The 18,956-nt window shown below is 38.2% G+C and overlaps 2 protein-coding genes and 4 non-coding genes across 8 annotated transcripts in view; 3 read left to right on the top strand and 3 right to left on the bottom strand.

Moving 5' to 3' along the window:
* Positions 1–36: 36 nt before the first annotated feature.
* trnaa-agc (transfer RNA alanine (anticodon AGC)) lies at positions 37–109 on the bottom strand. The gene has a single exon. It is a non-coding gene; the product is annotated as a tRNA-Ala (tRNA).
* Positions 110–305: 196 nt separating this feature from the next.
* trnay-gua (transfer RNA tyrosine (anticodon GUA)) lies at positions 306–391 on the top strand. The gene is given in 2 exon segments: positions 306–342; positions 356–391. It is a non-coding gene; the product is annotated as a tRNA-Tyr (tRNA).
* A 274-nt stretch (positions 392–665) lies between these two features.
* trnaa-agc (transfer RNA alanine (anticodon AGC)) lies at positions 666–738 on the bottom strand. The gene has a single exon. It is a non-coding gene; the product is annotated as a tRNA-Ala (tRNA).
* Positions 739–918: 180 nt separating this feature from the next.
* Positions 919–1,004, top strand: trnay-gua (transfer RNA tyrosine (anticodon GUA)). Its single transcript is given in 2 exon segments — positions 919–955; positions 969–1,004. It is a non-coding gene; the product is annotated as a tRNA-Tyr (tRNA).
* Positions 1,005–1,777: 773 nt separating this feature from the next.
* Positions 1,778–7,482, bottom strand: dnajc5b (DnaJ (Hsp40) homolog, subfamily C, member 5 beta). The gene is made up of 5 exons (XM_026938225.3): positions 7,227–7,482; positions 6,699–6,821; positions 4,415–4,628; positions 4,075–4,249; positions 1,778–2,153 (listed from the first exon to the last, which is right to left on the bottom strand). Exons 2-5 carry the CDS (start codon positions 6,803–6,805, stop codon positions 2,068–2,070), a joined length of 582 nt encoding a protein of 193 aa, XP_026794026.1. The 5' UTR covers positions 6,806–6,821; positions 7,227–7,482; the 3' UTR covers positions 1,778–2,067.
* An 8,971-nt stretch (positions 7,483–16,453) lies between these two features.
* pde7a (phosphodiesterase 7A) overlaps positions 16,454–18,956 on the top strand; it is a 37,507-nt gene continuing 35,004 nt past the window's right edge. For all 3 annotated transcript variants that reach the window (XM_026938218.3, XM_026938217.3, XM_026938216.3), the window contains exon 1: positions 16,454–16,655. In XM_026938218.3, the coding sequence (XP_026794019.1) occupies positions 16,518–16,655 (138 nt within the window). In that variant the 5' untranslated portion in view covers positions 16,454–16,517. The remainder of the gene's footprint in view (positions 16,656–18,956) is intronic.

Below are 18,956 nucleotides of genomic sequence, written 5' to 3'. Positions count from 1 at the left end.
CAATCGTTGTCCAAATCAGGAAAGAAAAACTTTCTTTGGAGAATGCGGGCATCGATCCCGCTACCTCTCGCATGCTAAGCGAGCGCTCTACCATTTGAGCTAATTCCCCTTGTTATGTTAGCTGGAGCTTCCTGTTTATAATGTTAACAATACTAACTAACGCTGGCTAGTGAATGTTAGCTAGCGTTAACTCTGGTATGCTTATAGAGTTTTTGAAAACTGATAATTACTTTCGCTAGCAGAAGGTTAGACCTCAATTCTGGTATCTAAAGTCTATGTTCAAACGTTAGGTCTTGGCGCACGGCCCTTCGATAGCTCAGTTGGTAGAGCGGAGGACTGTAGCGGTTACACAGTGATCCTTAGGTCGCTGGTTCGAATCCGGCTCGAAGGAGTCAAAGTTTTGTTTTAAACCCTGTTCACTCTGATATTTACATCTGTTTCGAGCGGGCACTGAATTGCTATCTGAGGTCACTGATCAGTTACTGGTGGGAAGGTATGGATTTGATGCTGGTTTACATGGTGAGATGTGGCAGTAGACGAATTACGGAAAGTAAATGGATTCATTTACACGTATATCAATGGTGCAGCATGGACGGACTATTTGTGATTGTTTACAGGTTCAAGGCACAATTGTGCGCCAAATGGGGAATGGAAAATGCAACTATTGGAGAATGCGGGCATCGATCCCGCTACCTCTCGCATGCTAAGCGAGCGCTCTACCATTTGAGCTAATTCCCCTTCTTCAAAAGGTTCAAGCTTCGTCTTTAAAGATGAACAGTAGTAGCAGCAGTAAGAAGCGCATGGAAAGTGTTTTGCTTATCCAGCAAGCTAGCTGAAGCACCCATCTTACTATCCAGTGCTTACAATAATAACTAATAACTACATACTAATACCCTATTTCATCAGCTGGCCCACGGCCCTTCGATAGCTCAGTTGGTAGAGCGGAGGACTGTAGCGGTTACACAGTGATCCTTAGGTCGCTGGTTCGAATCCGGCTCGAAGGAGTCATCCCTTTTCTCTTCTTTTACTATGTAAATTTCGCAAAAATAAAAATTTATATCAGTGTACGTAGGTTTATCAAATGGACAAATGTTCCACAGCCTAGAGCCATGCTCCAAAATCTAACGGAAAGCCAGATGAGTGGAGGTTATTATAAGAGCAAACTGGAATTAAATCTGGAATGGGACATTCCTCAAGCACATACGAGTGTGATGGTCAGGTGTCCAAACTTTTGGCCATAGTGTATTTCACATGCACACTGGAACACACTCATTAATGATGCTGAATCGGATAGGCAGCACCATCTGTCTTTGCTATTTTTTTAAGTCAACAGCTGTGCTCGCCATTAGCCAGTTATAATAAATATAACAAATAACCCAATATAAGCCATTTGTAAGGGATTAATAAATAGTATAACTAACTTACTTTGTAGTTAAGTGCATTTTATTTAACTTGTACTTTGTACTTTGTTATTGACCGTATCTGTTGCTATGCACAATGTATTGGCCCCCCTCTACTCTGTCCATCAGTAGAAAAGGATCTCCATAGGATCACCATTGATCAGATATTTATGTGGTGGTTTATGGTGGTTTATTCCCAGTACAGCATGACATTGACATGGTAGTGTTTTGGTGTGTGTGGTGATGGTATAAGTAAGTCAGACATAGCAGTGACATGGTATGTACAAAAAAAAAAAAAAATCATGCCACTAAGCGGGGCCATTTTGTAATTTTTTTTTAAATGATTGTGTCTGAAATGTCCTACTTCTGTGAAAACTTTCTTTTATTCTTAATACACTAGACATCAGAGTCACTTTATAATAAGTCTTATTATCTGCAGAAAAAATATATAGTAATAGTTCATTATAAGTTATGTACAGACAGCATTGGTTGAAAAACGTCCATGATTAAGACACATAACTATACAGCTAGTGCATTGAGAGTGTGCATCCCCATTACATTCCAGCGTTAATGTTATGACATGTATGATATATATTTTTTTAAGTTATTCAACAGCTATTCAAAGTAGAATCATATCGGAAAGTGCTGTTTATAAAGACACTCTCTCTCAGGTGTATGTCCGGTGTCCGTCCCCAATTAGCTGGGTCTTCTCACTTGCGTTAGTTGGCTGATGCATTACTGGAGTATCACCATCTGGCCAAACATACACACACACACACACACACACACAAACACAGGTAAGTGAGGACAATCATCATCATGCAAAATGAGTACTGCATCTCACGCAGGGTCACATTAGAACATGGACTGTAATTGGGCCTCCTGCTGAAAAAATGTGTTTTCCATCCAGTTCAAGGACGTCAGAGCACTTGCTCCCTTATCCCAGTTTGAAGGGCAGCCTGGTGAGATTATTAAATCCTCATCACCCAGAAAGTTTTGAGTCTCGCACCATGACATGAGTTTTTAAGTAAATCGAAACATATACGTATGTGGTATTTTCCTAGCTGTTTTTTATTATTAAACATCTCTGCCTGTTCCTACACGTCTGAATCAGCAGACGTGTATATTTTTGACAGAAGGAACTCAGCAGACATTAAAGTGACTTATGAAGGTTTTGTGTCTACTGATACGCCTGATATTTTCCCAAAGGCCAGGAACAAACACTTTGCCTCTTATTATTGCGTGATAAGTAAAAATAACCTGTATGCAAACTCGCTTGGAGAAATGACTCAGAGGCAGTAATTATCAGCTTTGTGAGGGCCTTGAAAAACCTCCTACTGCGAACTGGCGCAAAGACAACGGTTTATATCCAAACATCTGGCTCAGAAGTATGTAGTCTATTTATTGTCAGTAACAGGGTGGGTGTTGGATAAATTGTGTATTTTAAGCTCTAAGCTTTGGCCCCTGATATGAAAGGCTTCTGCAGAGAACACACACCAAAAATGTATCCATGGTTAAGATTTGTTTTTCTCTAGCGAAATGTGTACAGCATTTAATAGCTGACATCAAGCTAATATGTGAAAGGGGTACAGTACGATAAAGTGAGTCATTCAGTAGCACAGTTTTTTATTTAAATATAGGTTACCATAATATCTGCCTACATTTCACATTTTTAAAAAGAATAATGCATTTATATTATGTTCAAACCCATTATGATAATATTTTTGGGTAATAAATTATTTACTATATATTTTTACACACCTCTACTTTCAAAACTACTAAGATGCCTAGAAATAAATGAATATACATTTTAAAAACACTCCCAATTTTCTCAACAGCGTAGCTGGTTAGCTAACTGCCAGTTAACTAGCTCATGAGTGGATTTTCAGTATCCGAGTCTTGATTTTCAATGTATTTTCAATGTATTTAACAACAGCCTAACCTGTATATACCCTATGATACCACAGCTCTGTTGAATTCTCGATTCTGATTGGTTGGAAGGTGTTGCTTTATTTTCCATAACAGCAGCTCTGATAATACTGCAGGTGCAATCGTTCCTATACTAATAACTTACTTAGGGAGGCTCCACAAACCAGGCTTGAATTTTCTGTTTATTTAGCATTTAATGAAAGAGGCTCCAGTGTCAGTGCTTTGTAACAATCAGAGGTAAAGCTGTAACTTAACTTTTTACAGCATAGGAAAGTCTTCAGGACAGAGGAATTTGTGTTTATTAACATCAAGAAAGTAATAAAGAGAGCTGGTGAGGGAATGACTGTTTACAACGTCAATGATAACAGGAACTAAGTTGTTTCGAGAATGTTTCACAACAATAAATGTAACTATAAAATTATGATGTGTTGTTCTTTCATTTAAAAAATGTAACTACTGTGGTTAAAGAGGAATAAAACACTTTGGGAAGTGCTGCTATTGGAAAATAAACTTCAGGGTGGAACTCCACTTCATCACATCTGATCGTAACCCTAACTCTAACCCTAACTCTAACTCAAGGTCCTGAGTAGCATGATTAATCTAAAATTCAGCATCATTAAGATCTAAAATAAAAGTGCAGGGACTATTGATGTAGAAGCATGTCCTAAGATCAAATATTGGTTTGTCTTGGTCAAACCAATTAGTGTATGTGTGTGTGTGTGAGTGTGTGTGCGTGTGTGCTTACCCCTCTCCGAGTCGGTGCGAATCTGCTCTTCCAGGTCTTCAGGAGACACATAGCACTCGGGGTCTTCCTCTCCAGGAGTGCGAGGCTTACACTTCCCACAGCAGCAGTTGAAGCAGCAACACAGACAGCAGCAGAAATAGCAGCCTGTCAGCAAGCCGCAGATGGCAAACAGACCCTGTAGATGAGTGTATACACACACACACGCAGAGACACACACACACAGCTTATTTACTTAAACTTAGGAAGAAGTAAAAAGTAGATTAAGGTACAACATGCACATATGACAATCAATGTGAACAGTAATTAAATATGGCGCTGTGTGCTGTGCTGGTAATCTCGCCTTGGCCCACCAACTGGAGAGCATAAAATAAGTGTTCACGTTCTCCTCTCCAAACTGCTGGGCCACATAGAGCCCCAACGAGCCATATTTGTCATAAATGTTCCGTTTTGTGATGTCTGAGAGCACAGAGTGAGCATTGTTGAGCTCCTTAAACTTCTCAGCAGCATCAGGGTTCTCCGGATTCTTGTCTGGGTGATATTTCAAAGCGAGCTTCCTGTAAAAAAAAAAAAACGAGATAGGACTCTCGTCAAATACAGAAATTCTCCAAAATGAAGCTACAGGATTATGGCAATGGTTCAAAACTAGTGATACAGTTCAGTGCAAAAGTTTGCACCCCCTACAGTTTGTGGATGAATAAAGGATATTTTAATTTATCTAAAAAAAAAAAAAAAATTTCTCTGTAATTAACAGTGAATGAACAATACAATCAGCAGAAAAATATTTAACAAAGGACAAAAAGAAAGAAGATGGGTTTGCCTTGAAAGATGATGACCCTTTCATCTTCCAGACTTAATTCGAAGAAGCCATTGTGTGAGATCTGGCAGGGTTAGATTTAGAACAGATATGTCTGGAAAAATATGAGGTGAATATTGCAGCTTTTGAGGACCCAAAAGCTGTTCGGAGGATACAGAAGCAGTTGGAGGCAGTTACAAAAGCAAAAGATGGACATATATGTTGCTATAGAATATTCATATCACATTTAGAAAGGAAGAAGCAAACTTTTGAACTGATATTTAGAATTTGTTCATCTTTTTATTACTTGTGAAAATAAAGGAACATCTGAGAAACCTAACCTTGTTCTCTTGGTGTAAATTATTTGTCTTTGCCTTCTTCACTGCCTTAAGAGAATGCACACTTTTGCACTTGACTGTATCAGTTTGCTTTACACTGTTATATGACAAAACGAGAAGGAAAAGTAAAAAAAAAAAAAAAAAAGGTTTCACTGAAAGAAAAGGATTTGTGTTTCATCATGTGATCTCAGTGCTGGAGCTCAGCATTAGACAGATATTTGCTCGGGAATAGATGGCTTTTTTTATTTTATTTTTTTTAAATGCCTGACTCTTACACATGCCAGTTGAGTGTGTGTAAACTGAGCTCAGACTGTGTTACCAGTGCGTCACCAAACATTCCCCTATTAGAATCATCATGTGCTATTCTTACTAAGTTTACACACCCTCTAAAGAGTGTGTAAGTTTAGTACCTTTGTTCTGTATTATCCCCAAACTATTTTAGAGTTTCTCTATTGGGAACTGAAATCTACTGAGAAGGTCCTCATGTACCTGTGATATAAATTCTTCCAGATCATCAGGAAAGAGATCTAAAAACAAAATGAGCTTGATATAAACAGAGACAGGTTACGTTCATCCATTGTCCATACATTAAGCACTATAAAAGCTTTAAATATACATAGTTCTGTTTATATAATTTACTTTTCAGTGCTGCGCTAAAATTTGTCATTTCTCATCAACATTTTATAATGCTCCAAACACACATGCCCATTAATTTTTGATTAAGCTGACGGCCTCAGAAAGAGTTGCTATGATGACATATTCATTAAGTATAAGCAAGTGCTGTTAAAATGCTTTAACATCTAAATGGCTCTTAAAGGCAGCACAAATTAGTGCACTTAAGTCTCTGTAATTGTTGGAGCACCACTCTGGCTTTGACATGAACTAATGTTATGGAATTGTCCCATTTGTCGCATCAGTGTTTTAGTGCTTGTGATATTTTTAGATGAAGTGAGTGCAGGGTGGCTGAGTGTGAGTGTGAGGAAAACTGAAGCATAATACCTCTTTTTGTTTACCTCTTACTTCGTTTTGTATCTATTGTAATATATCACCATCTGTAGTACTTATGAATGCAAAAAAAAGTGGTTCTGGAGTCATTATAGTCATTATGACGTTCCTAACCATAGACAGATAGTGTTTCCCCACTGCAAGAGCCAACCAGGAGAGCATCAGCCTCACATTTTCTATTAAATTTAATCCTGAAATCTGAAACAGCTCAACAATATTACATTTTCAGTTTTATAAACTCGACACAGCTTGTCAGAAACCAAAGCTTAAAATAGATAAATGACCAATTTTTCTGCTTTCTGTCCGTTTCTTAAGTTTGCCTGCTTGTCCATTCCATCAGATTAAACTCTGTTTCCACAAGCACATCCAGGAACAAACAGCTATTTGAGTTGCTAGATGTTTGCCACCAGAGACACCAGAAGATCTCATTTCAGAAGTTGTGTAGTTATTCAGAAAGATCAAGAACAGCAAGAGACCTTTGAACCCACCTGTACGATTTCTTGATGTCATCATGGGTGCAGTTCTTGTCAAGGCCAAGCACCTGGTACAGAGCCTCGCCTGACGTGGACAGGGCCCGCTGTCTTTGTTCACTCATGTTCCCTGAGCATTACCTTCACATCACATATACTATAAATAAAATGTCTTCAGAGTGACAGGCATTCATCAGGGCAGCAAGGGTCAACTTTTCATTTTAAACGCAGGCTTGAATTGGTAGGACTATAATTTGTCATCGCTGACCTGGTGCTGAATGAAAGTTTACTTCCTGTAGCCTGGAAAATTGTTATGTCTACAAACAACAAAGCTTCAAAACACACACCTGTATATTTTTACGTATCATCTGCCTGAATCATTCCATCCCTGATACCGAGCCTGTACTGAATATTTAATAGTATACAAAATTACACAACCGTGATGTTTCCCAAGACATTTTGAATGCTAGAATGACCAAAACATAATATCTGGCTGTAATCACAACATCAGAAATGATACAGAAAGAATGCCATTAGCTTACCTACCTGTAAAACCCAACTTTTTGATGCTGCAAGTGCCGATCCTCTGCGAGGTTTTGCAGACGGGTCACTGGAATCAGGTTGCCTCTCTATAAGTGAGTGGATCACTGAGCAAATGAATTATACATGGACTGAGTCATGAGTTCAGGTAACTGCCACAAGCTTGATTGGGTTTCAGTGTGTGTGTGTGTTTGGTGAACTATAGGAGGACACTGGGATGGATGGATGGATGGATGGATGGATGAATGGATGAATGAATGGATGGATGGATGGATGGATGCAGGGATGCGACTGATGATGAAATGAAAGAGTTTATGGAATGATCACATCCAGATTTCATTTCTGTGCTTATATCTAAAATCATGCAGGTATGCCTGAAGACCTTAATCTTTTGTGTTTAGTAGACGCATATCAGAGCGCCATCTTGTGGTGCATTTTTGTGGCGTTTGTGTACAATGCCTCTTAGTTGTTAGCACAGAGTATAGTTCATGCTTGACAAAATTCATGCATGACAACCACATACTCAAAATAACTCCATTAAAAAAATTATTTTCAAGTACATACTTTTTTTTTTTAAACAATAGACTTGTCTAGAAAGAACTCTTAGTATTCTTTAATTAATTTAAAAAACAAAAACAAAAGAGAGATATAGTTTTTTTTATGCTTTGTAGTGTATTTCACTGCATAGGAACATAATGTTTCTGTGATATCATAATTAATAATGTGAACATTATAACTATTTCACATCTTTACCACAGTATATAGTCTTAACAATAATAACCGTACATAGTATATTAAAGGTCCATAGACAATTTAATACATACCACAGAAAATCCTTTGTTTACATTTACATTTACAAATTTACATTTTTCTTGTCCTGGAATGAGTGCTGTCCCTTGTCGAAACACAGCTGGTGCTGCAACTAGGCCTGTCTCTTCACCATATCGACTACATAATGCACTAGTTTGGACAGTCCTGTCTAAAAGTATAATGCACAGCAATGAGTTAGTGTACAAATGTCGTACCCTTAAGGGTAGAAAATACCCATAATGCACTTTGCCATTAGTAGGGGAAAGGAGTAGCACACTGTTCTGGACATGATTGGTTGGGGAATTGTTAGTGTTTTCAGTGCAATTTCCTTCACAGGCAGCAGAGGGCTCAAACATTACAAACTGCTGCTTTAATATAGTAATAAATACTATTTACATTACTAAATTAATTATTTAATCATTTAGACTGGGTGTTGGTGTAAATTTGCTGGATGTTGTTACATCATGTGTATTTATGTAACTTTGTGAGAGATCTATTCAGTTTCATATACAAGTGCAATGATGCCACATAACCAGGGGTACGCCATATGCCAGGATTATTCCATAACACCATAACCAGGATGAAATTTTTAGTGAGGTCCACATGTCCACATGTCCACTTTCTGAAAGTGTACTACATTAATCGCTCATTTTCACTTTCTATTATATTATTCTTCCACTCTTCGATAAACTCTTCTGTCTCCAGTTAGACTGTTTCATTGTGTTGAGTTAAATATTTTGGTTTAAAAGGAAAAACAGCTTTTTCCTTCTTTTTTTAATCCAAGTTTGCTTAAATATTAAATGACACATATCATATATCATAATTATTGTTTTGTCTGCTTACTGAAAATTAATTATGTCAGCCTCAAAATTGAAAACACTATTTCCCAGATATTTTTTTCATTTTTCTTTCATATTTTTCAAACTTGTCACATTAAACTGATTTCATATTAAATAACAGTAGTGTGGACATTTTTACCATTAGTAAATTGTGGTTTTATCTAAATGGGAGAACTGAGATGTTCATCATTTTGTATATTTAAAGCATATTTATGTTTTAAAAAAGGACTATTTTAGCTGAATAGACTGATAGAAAACAAACATGCTATTCGAGAGAAAACATTTTATGAGCAATAATAATAAGAAACTTTTCTAGTGTCTACATTTTAACTAAAACAGACAATAGACAGCCTGGAGGTTACCGTAAAACTCCGTATATAAGCGCAAGTGGTTAAAGCCAGGGCTATTTAACACATTAAGTAGTGCAGATCTTGTTACTTTTGCTTTGGCTGATTAAATGTTGTTTTCTCAGACTGTTTTATTTTGTGTGTTATGTGTTGTTTTTATTTTGTTTATGCGACAAAAATATCACAAATTCTGTGCATAATTTCCATGTGTTTGACTTATACAGCCACAAGATGGCGGCTGAGGACACTGCTTCCTCTCACAAGGCAAAAGAAATAAATTTTTTCTTGCTTTTAAACTTTCACACATAAATAGCAGCGTTATAAAAACATTTAGCTTCTTATGCACTCATGTAGGCTATAAGCTAATGTTTTTAAATTTAAATTAAAAGGTAAAGCAAACGTCAAAGCAACAACAGAAACAAAGTCCTCGACACTTATTTGGATAAAAACCTTTTTGTTTCCAAATGACGTTGTTTTTCTTAGTAACAGTTTGTGTTAAAGTACTTTTTAAAAGTTCACATTAAACACAAGCGCCTCTCGTTAAACCGCTACTCGGTTCAAGTTGGACGAGTCCAACACGCAGGGGGGTTTAATTTGGTCACCGTTTTGTTGAAAAAGGGGTTCTTTTATATATCAGTTATATAAAGATGTTGAGCTGAATCAAGACGTAGTTTTGAGAAATGTTAAGAAAGCTATTAAGAGGAAGATGTGCAATGAAACTAATTTTGGTAGGAAGAGGGTTCGGTGACCCCCCGAATGCGTCATGGATCTTCCCAAGTGGAAGTGGTGAAGGGAAGTGAATAGAAGCGGTATCAGGACTGGGCCCTGCGCCATGCCTGACATAAACAAGCGCTGTCAATTATGCAGTGCGTGTGTGTGTGTGTGTGTGTGTGTGTGTGTGTGTGTGTGGTCTGATGACTGGGGCAAAGCGTACACCGGATTCGGCGTCTCAGGGGGAATTAACAGGTGCGCCGCTTCCCTCCTCTCATCACAGCACAGCACACTTCCCCTGAGGCCCTCGGTGAAGCTGATGCAGGCGCATGAACACTGTGTACCGCAAACAGTCCTCTAGAAACAAATCATTGCTAAATGGTTTCCTCCTAGTTAGGGACTGGGGAGAGTCCCTGATGAGCCGTGCATGGAGAGTGTAGCACGTTGCATGCTGTCCATCACTGCTTTGGTTAAGCAGCTCAATGCATGCAAGGCTTAAAGCATACCGACATGCAGTATATTATCCAAATCATCATTACAGCACATAACACTTCTAAACATGGTGAAACTAAGCATGGGTGTAACTAAGGGATGACCACAGGCCACCCTAGAGTGAATCATCCATCCATCCATCTGATTTCTGTACTGCATATCCTACACAGGGTCACGGGGAACCTGGATGGGGTGCCAACCCATCGCACACACATTATGGACAATTTGGAAATGCCAATCAGCCTACAGCAAGTCTTTGAACTGGGGGAGAAAACCAGAGGACCCAGAGGAAACCCCCGAAGTACGAGGAGCTACCTCTAAGCTACCGTGCCCCCCAGAGTGAATCATGATATATGGATATATGAATATCCTTTGCCTTTTCCCATATGAAAGCCTTTCGGAAATCTGACTTATTTATTTATTTATAAACTTTTTCACATTTTCAATTTAAGGCATCACTGTAACAACCAAATGTGCACACAATAAATTGCTTATGATTTATTTCAGGATTTTACATACTCAGAGGCTACTAAAGCTACTAAAAAGATCTCATTCATCATTTTTTTTATACATCTTGAGATGGTAATTACAACCAGGTTTTGCAATTTTATAATCTTCCTGATTCTCATCATGTTATTTAATTATGTATTAAATAATCTTTAAAGCATGTCGATTGATGCATTTAATTACAGTGTAAAATATAAAATTGGATGAAATGGATGAAAAAACTGATAAACATTCATTTAACTCTTTCGGGCAGCTGGTTATTAAAGACTACCAAGTAACCAGTCAGAGGTGTCTCATTAAAAAGCGTAACCAGGAAAAAGACAGAAAATATGGACATTTTGTTTTGTTTTTTTTTAATTGTTATATAGCCTGTTTTTAAAAATCTCAACAATATTCCAGTTAATGATTTTGAATAATAATCATCTTAATTGTGCTTGGTCTTAATTGTGCTTGGAGTTACTAAAGGAGTTAAATACTTTTGCCTATATATTTGTACATAAGCACAGTTTACTACATATCCACTATGCATATTTTTTAATTATCATACATTCTGGTCCAGGTTTGTGCTTCAGGAGGGTGAAATTGATCTAGCCGGAAGAGGCTCAGGGCTGCATGGCAGGGGGTTGGGCTGTGCTGAATTGTATTCTAAGCTGCTAGAGAGGAGGTGGGAGCGAGTCATTGTACCCACTATTGGCATACGGCCTGATTGTTGCCATGGCACGGCGCGCTATTGTCCCCTCGGCCTCCTGCAATTCAAGTTAAAACATTCAAACACTCTAAAGCGAAAACATCTTATCTCTAATTCTTTTACGAGCCCAGGTTTGCCCTTGCGACTAAAATAAATCAAGCTCAGGCCTAAAAGTGATGAGTTTTCTTATAGTGTTGGATGTGAAGTGTAATCCTGGACGTGATGCAATGTTAAATGTGTGGTGTTATTGGCTAATTTCCATCATTCCTGGAATTTCAGGGGATTAGAGGCCTGAATAGCATAATCAGTTTACACCAAGACAAGAAGCCAAGTATAAAAAAAAAAAAAAGCAGAGGTGAATAAATCCAAACAATAGCTGTGCTAAGATCTGCTAATTAATGTATGAAAGAGTAGAGATAATCTACAAATGCCATGACTTTCCAACACCCTTCAGGGGTCATATGTACTGTAGGCATAGTAGCTAACCCAGCCGATGAGTTTGTATCTATTCATGTTTCTATAAATATTCAAATAAGAAAGTGTTCTGGATAAATATACAGATGAAAGCGAGTATGAGGTAACTTATGAGTCAGTTCAGAATGACCACACAAAATGGTTTACAATCAGTCTGCTCTGAGAACAATTTGGTCTCATTAGAAATTTGCACAAATCCAAACAAGTATGGGGGATGTGGTTTGATTTTGTGCAATTTAATAAAAAAAATGAAGAAATAAACAAATGCATAAACACTAACTGCACCCTTAGCTTTAATTTTGGTGTCTTATCGTGTGAATTAAGTCTTATTATATATTAAGAATGTTAGAATATTAAGTATCTCAGCTGAATATCACCTAAAAAAGGAAGAAATCTTTTCAGTAAGGAGATGTTTATTTAATATTTATATAAGGAGTCTCCAGTGTCATGTTGACATTGGAGAGTCTTCAGGACAGAAGAATTTACATTTTCTGGTTTCTTGGTAACATGACTGTTTTTTTTTTTTTGTCTTATTATCTTAAGAAAGAAAAAAGAGAGACAGATGAAGAAAAAACTGTTTATAGCTTCTGTAATGTAAGTAATAATAGGACTTCACTTATTTCACAGATGTTCCACAACATTAAATGTAACTAAAAATGGATGACGTGTCATTCTTTAATAAATAAAAAGTCATTTATTGGTGTTGGCTAATTGCTGTGGTATAAGAGCATCTTCAGGACATGCAGCTATTGGAAAGTAATCAGCTTCCTGTAAGGCTGCATCATGCCACAGGGTTGATGATTATTTTTCTACAGCAGCACACCCCCAAGTGATTTATTTCTTACTTTTACACACTAGTTCATACTGAATATATCCTAGATAAAATATAAACACAGAGAGATCATGGTGGGAAAATGCTTAATGGAAACCATCAACTGAATTCTCATAGGAAATAAAAGAATAATTGTAATGCTTTTTAACAATCTGAATCTTGACAGGTTAATAAACAAGGCTTCCTCAGCCCATTCCCTGTGGTCCTTTGGGGAGCTCCTTGCCTACTGGGGGCCCTTGAAGTCATTCCCAACTTCCCCCAGCTGTACAGCATTCCTGTCATCAAGGTTGAGTTGCGGCCGTGTTCTGGCACTCAGATTTGGATGAGTTCATTGCTGTCATTCCATGGTGGTATATGAGCCATATGAAGTGTCAAGTGTGGGTCAGCATTTGCCTATGACTCATTTTCCGTCAGGAATGCTAAGTATGCTAAGTATACAGGGGCATTAGTACACATGTTTTTCATGCTTGTTTATTTTAAAAGGGTAAAATTAAGACAGTATGTTGTGGAATGATGTATTGTTCACCCTGTAGCTAGTTAAAGCCCCAATGCTTGAGGGCAGTGATTAGATTCTCTATGTTGATGCATTTCCTTTTGAAACAGGAAGTCAGAGTGACAGCATGATAAAAGGCTTGACTGATTTACACAACAGCTAATAGCATTCGAGATATGCTGCACCAAACAAACTTGCCAGTAGCTTAGTAAACTAGCTAAATATGTGGATTTCTCACCACCGCCTGGCCACTTTGACAACGATGGAATCCTAGACAACGAGATGCCGCATTTTTATGCCGTACACATTTGAGCTGAGGTTGATTGTCAGTGGTGCCGGTGTCACCGAAGGAATCTGACATTTCTGAGTGGTAGATAAAATGATATTGCTTCCTCTTACTGATGGAGAAGCCCTGACAGTGTATAAAGTCAGAATCACTTAGGTAGTGACATTCTGACATTGAACAGTGCCGAGTTGGTAAAACACTCCTCCAAAAAGTCACATAGCCTCCAAATTGTACGAACTCCACCCTCTTCTAAATGAATAAATATCCAACTGCTAATGAGCTGCTGCTGTAGAGCAAGACATGCCCCAGGCCTGCGCGTATACATTACATTCTGGAGAGCAATGGGCTACTTGCACAAACACTTCCGCTTCCGGCTTGTCCACTGTAATGGCAACGGCGCTATTTTACACCTGGTGTCTGCAGGGGCTCCCAAAAATGAACGTCAACAATGTTCATCATATACTGCATGTAAGGATTCTTGCACAGCTCCTTTGCACACTGTATGCTTCGTCATACATAAACAGCTATGAAGACACAGACATTACAAGTGGGGGCACGGTGGCTTAGTGGTTAGCCTCACACCTCTGGGGTTGGGGGTTTGAATCCCACCTCTGCTTTTGCTTTGCCAGTTCTCCCCACGCTTTGGGGGTTTCCTCCTGGTACTCTGGTTACCTCCACCAGTTCAAAGTTCAAATGTGTTGCAGGCTGATTGGCATCTCTAAATTGTCCGTAGTGTGTGAATGGGAGTGTGTGTGCGATGGGTTGGCAACCTGTCCAGGGTGTCGCCTGCCTTGTGCCCTGAGTCCCCTGGGATAGGCTCCCCAGTGACCCTGTGTAGGATAAGCGGTACAGAGGATGGATGGATGGATGGATGTTACTGTCTCGCTGTCGTGTGTAGGACTTTAATTGGATGAACACAAGACTAGTACAGGATGAGTCTTAAAAAAAATTTACTGTAAGTGACAAACTATAAAATTAAAAATCTCCAAAACATTGCGTAGCGTTGCCACTTCACAGCTCGACGGATCAATCCTGAGCTTGAGCTACTATCTATGTGGAGTTTTCTATGTTCTCCCTGTGCCCACGTGGATTTCCTCTGGGTTCTCCGGTTTCCTCCCACCTCACAGTAGGTGGATTGGCTAGGTGTGAATGAATGAGTATGACATGCACTGGTGTCTCATCCAGGGTGTAATCATGCCCAGTGTACCCGGGATAGGCTCCGGATCCACCACAACCCTGACCAGGATAAAGCAGTTACCGGATATGGCGGATAAATGAATGAATGAATGAATATCTCCCAAACTATTTTTTTGTCTTTTTCTCTAGATATGCTATCATATTGACGTCCATAACAGTAAGGGCCAAGGTGTAAAACACCTATTTTGATTTCAGGGGCACTTTAAGTGAGAATGTGTGTTCACAGAGTGACTCATGCCAGTGAAGGTAATCACAGGCGGTGATGTAGGGCAAACCCCGGCGTGTGGAATACCCTCGCTGAGGTCCATACAGTCGGCGCACGACTGCATATCAATCAGTCGCGGAGTCGCCCAGGACGTCTAGCCAATCAGATCCCTCGTATTGAAATCGCCTTTCGATTTCATCCAATCAGATCCGGGTTTACACGAGCAGCCGCGCAGGTATTGGCTGGAATTTTTTTTCTAAGAGGCGCTTTTCGACAGCCTCCTGTCTGCATGGTCGGAAGCAGCTTGCAGTGTTTTGGAGAAAAGAAAAAAAAAGAAAAAAAGAAAAGCCTGTGGAGTTAGCTGGCTGTGCGTGGTTTTTTTTTTCCTTTATTTTTTTATTCATTTCAAGAGCGCCAAATGAATGAAGAGGCAAAATACCTGCGCTGGAAATGCTTTATTGTTATTATTTTTTAAATGTATTTATTTATATATTTTTTGCTTTTTTGGCCAAGCCACACACTGGTGCATTGAGTGCGCTGTGAGAGCTGAGAGAGCTGAGAGGTCTGCTCTCTCTATCCGCATTGAGGGGAAAAAGGGACGGAATAAAAAGGGGCGAATAAAATGCGGCGCTGATCTTGAATGAAAACGAGTCCCTGCTCATTTCCTGGTGGATTCCTTCCTTCCTTCCTTTCTTTTTTTTTTTCTTTTTTAATCGCTCGTGCATTCTTCCTCTTCGTGCCTCTGTCTTGATTTTTTTGAAGTGTTCATGCCTTTTGTCTTTTTATTCGGAAACGGTGCGCGGAGCCATTTCACGATGAGGCTCGACTAACACACACACACACACACACACACTCTCTCTCTCTCACACACACACTCACAGCGGAGTTTAAAAATGAGGAAGCATTTTTTAAAAGATACTAAAAAGATCCAGGCCTCGTCGTCAGTAGGGCCCGGTTTGCCCGAGAAAAGGAGGAAAGGAATAAAAACCGAATAAAGAGAAAGAGAAAGAGAGAGAGAGAGAGAGAGAGAGAGAGAGAGAGGGGGAGATAGAGAAAAAAATGGACCACGCGTACGGGAGAACACGGACAGCACCAACGACGGCGGTGTGCGCGCGTGCGCGCGCGAGTTTCCCATCGAGCCGAACAAAATGAAGCGCTTCGACTCCTGAACGCCGGTTTAATTGTGTTTCAAGAAAAATAAACAAACAACAACAACAATTAAAAAAAAAAAAAAAAAAAAAACATTTTCGTTTTTTTTTTCTTTCTTTTTCTTTTTTTCTTTTTTTTTTTTGCAAGACGCCGATCCATGGCAACCCCCTGAGTTTTCTTTTTAGTGATCTGTTTTTTTTTTTTTTTTTTTTTTTTTTTTTTAAATTTGATCTTTTTTTGATCCGGATCCAGCGTTCATATTGTTCAATGGAAGTATGTTATCAGTTACCGGTGTTGCCTCTGGACAGGCCGGTTCCCAAGCATGTGCTGAGCCGGAGAGGAGCGATCAGCTTCAGCTCCAGCTCCTCTCTGTTCGGCGCTCCGGACCCGCGGCAGCTGGCGCAGGTAAAATCCCATTAAATCTGCTCCAAACTCATTCCTTTCACTTGTGCGTTCACATTACCATCCAGGTTCAACCCGTGTCTAGGTTCCACGCTTAACATGACTGAATCTTATACTTTGGGGTTTACACAGTTAAGGTGTTGGACATCTCGAATGGTGTATTACTTTTGTTTTATTTTGTGCTTAATACTAGAATTGTTTGATACTTCAAGCGTTCACACTGGGATTTATACACCGAGTTAATATTGGGTTTATAGTTTATATGATAAAGGTTATACTCTTGTGTTATACACTGTTGAGTGTATAGCTACTGCAGGGTTTATACTGCAGATTTTTACTGCTAGGTTTGTGTCTTTTTTTTTTTTTTTTTAACTTTTGTGTACATTAAGGAATTTCGATATACTTTGGAGTTTTTACAATTAATTTGTTATACACCTTGAATGGTATAATTCTTTTGTTTTGTTTTGTTTTGCACTCAATCTTTATACTTCTAGGGTTATATGCTGCTCTTGTAGGTACTATAAACTCTACACATATTCTACAGAAGTTTAATACTAGAAATCTTTGATACTTCTATGAATACCTCTAGGGTTCACACTGGAGTTTATACACTGAGTTAATATTGGGTTTGTAGTTTATATGAAGAAAGTTGTACTCTTGTGTTACATACTGTTGAGTGTATAGCTACTACAGGGTTTATACTTCAGACCTTTACTCCTAGATATTTTCTCCTTTGTATATTTTGGGTTTATACAGCTGGGGTTTTTCCTTTGTTTGTATTCTGGAATTCTTTGGAGTTTACACAGTTAAGGTTATACTCTTGTGTTCAGTTAATTGTGTTCACACTCGGGTGTTTATACACAGAGATTATATTAGGTTTGTATTCTGGAGTTTCAGCTACAACATTTTATCATTTGGAGTTTATACAGTAAAGGTTGTAATTCAAATGTGTTACAAAACTCCGAAACTACAAGTGATGCTAGAATACTTGTGTATTGTACTTAAGGTTTTTACTCATGGGGTTCACACTGTAGCACATATACAGTTAAATTCGGTTTATATTAGGAATTTTGACTACGGCGTTAGGGTTTACACGGTGAAGGTTATACTCTTTGTTATTCACTCGAATATAACATACAGGGGTTAAGTAGACGTACTAGAATGGATTAATACTGGTAAAAGTTCTTACTGCACGTATACTACAGGTATTTAGTACTAGAATGGTGTTTTGTACAATGTTTATACTTCTAGTGTTCACACTATGTGGTTTTTATATGGAGATTATATTAGATTTGTATTCTGGAGTTTCAACTACTTTTTATACTCATGGGTTTATAAGATGAAAGTTACACCCTTGGGTTATACAATGCTGAGTATATACTACCTGGGTTTAATACTAGAATGGTTTAATTCTAATGTGGGTTTCTGTTTTAGGGTTTATACATTGGGGGTTGTACTTCATTTATATTTCAGGGGTTACACTACTTCATTGTTTAATTTTAGAGAATAAAATGTACATGAGGAAGGTTATACCTATCTATTATAAACTCTGTATTCTACAGAGGTTTAAAATATTTGTGGTTTATAATTTAGATCTTTACTACTGGGTTGTTCGCTTTTGTATTTTAGTTTTATACTTCTGAGATTTGTTCCTTGTTTGTGATCTGGAGTTTCTACTACAGCTTTTTATACTTTGGGGTTTAATACTAATGTGTTGTTTCCTCTGAGTTTGTACTGTGTTTATATTTCAGGGATTACACTACTGTATATTATACTTTGCGTGTTACATGATAAAGATTATACTCCTTTAATAGTGTTTAATACTGTAACGGTTTAATACCCGTGGTTTACACGTCAAGCTTTTACCACTAAGTTTTTTCAGTTTTATCTATGGGGGGTTAATACTAGAAGGGTTTAATACTCGTGTGCTTTATACTAACGGAATTCAGACTCTAGAGTTTGACCTTACTATGTTTTAAACTTTGGAGTTCATATGATGATTATACTCAGTGTTATAAACTTTGAGTGTTCACCACAGGTGTTTTTTTATTGGAAGGGTTTATATTTATATGGCTTATACTTTACTTTTATATTTGGGGTTCATATAATGGATATATTCAGCTCCATAAACTTTGGGAATATACTACAGGAGTTTAATGCTCATGTGATTTAGACTACTGGGGTTCAAACTTTACTACTTTTTATACTTTGGGCTTCACATAATGTTCATACTCAGTATTTAAAATCTGGGCGTATACCAGAAGAGTGTAATACCTGTGAGTTTGTTACTGTGTATGTATACTC

This window comes from Pangasianodon hypophthalmus, chromosome 22 (assembly GCF_027358585.1).
Source record: "Pangasianodon hypophthalmus isolate fPanHyp1 chromosome 22, fPanHyp1.pri, whole genome shotgun sequence".
Lineage (NCBI taxonomy): Eukaryota > Metazoa > Chordata > Actinopteri > Siluriformes > Pangasiidae > Pangasianodon > Pangasianodon hypophthalmus.
This window is presented reverse-complemented; position numbering and strand designations above follow the sequence as displayed.

What these genes read in the sequence shown, in the direction of transcription:
- dnajc5b (XM_026938225.3), bottom strand. Translation starts at nt 6,805, where the DNA reads ATGAGTGAACAAAGACAGCGGGCCCTGTCCACGTCAGGCGAGGCTCTG. An exon ending in GACATCAAGAAATCGTACAG is followed by an intron (nt 4,629 to 6,698) that starts GTGGGTTCAAAG and finishes TTTTTTTTACAG; the next exon opens with GAAGCTCGCTTTGAAATATC. An exon ending in TCTCCAGTTGGTGGGCCAAG is followed by an intron (nt 4,250 to 4,414) that starts GCGAGATTACCA and finishes ACTCATCTACAG; the next exon opens with GGTCTGTTTGCCATCTGCGG.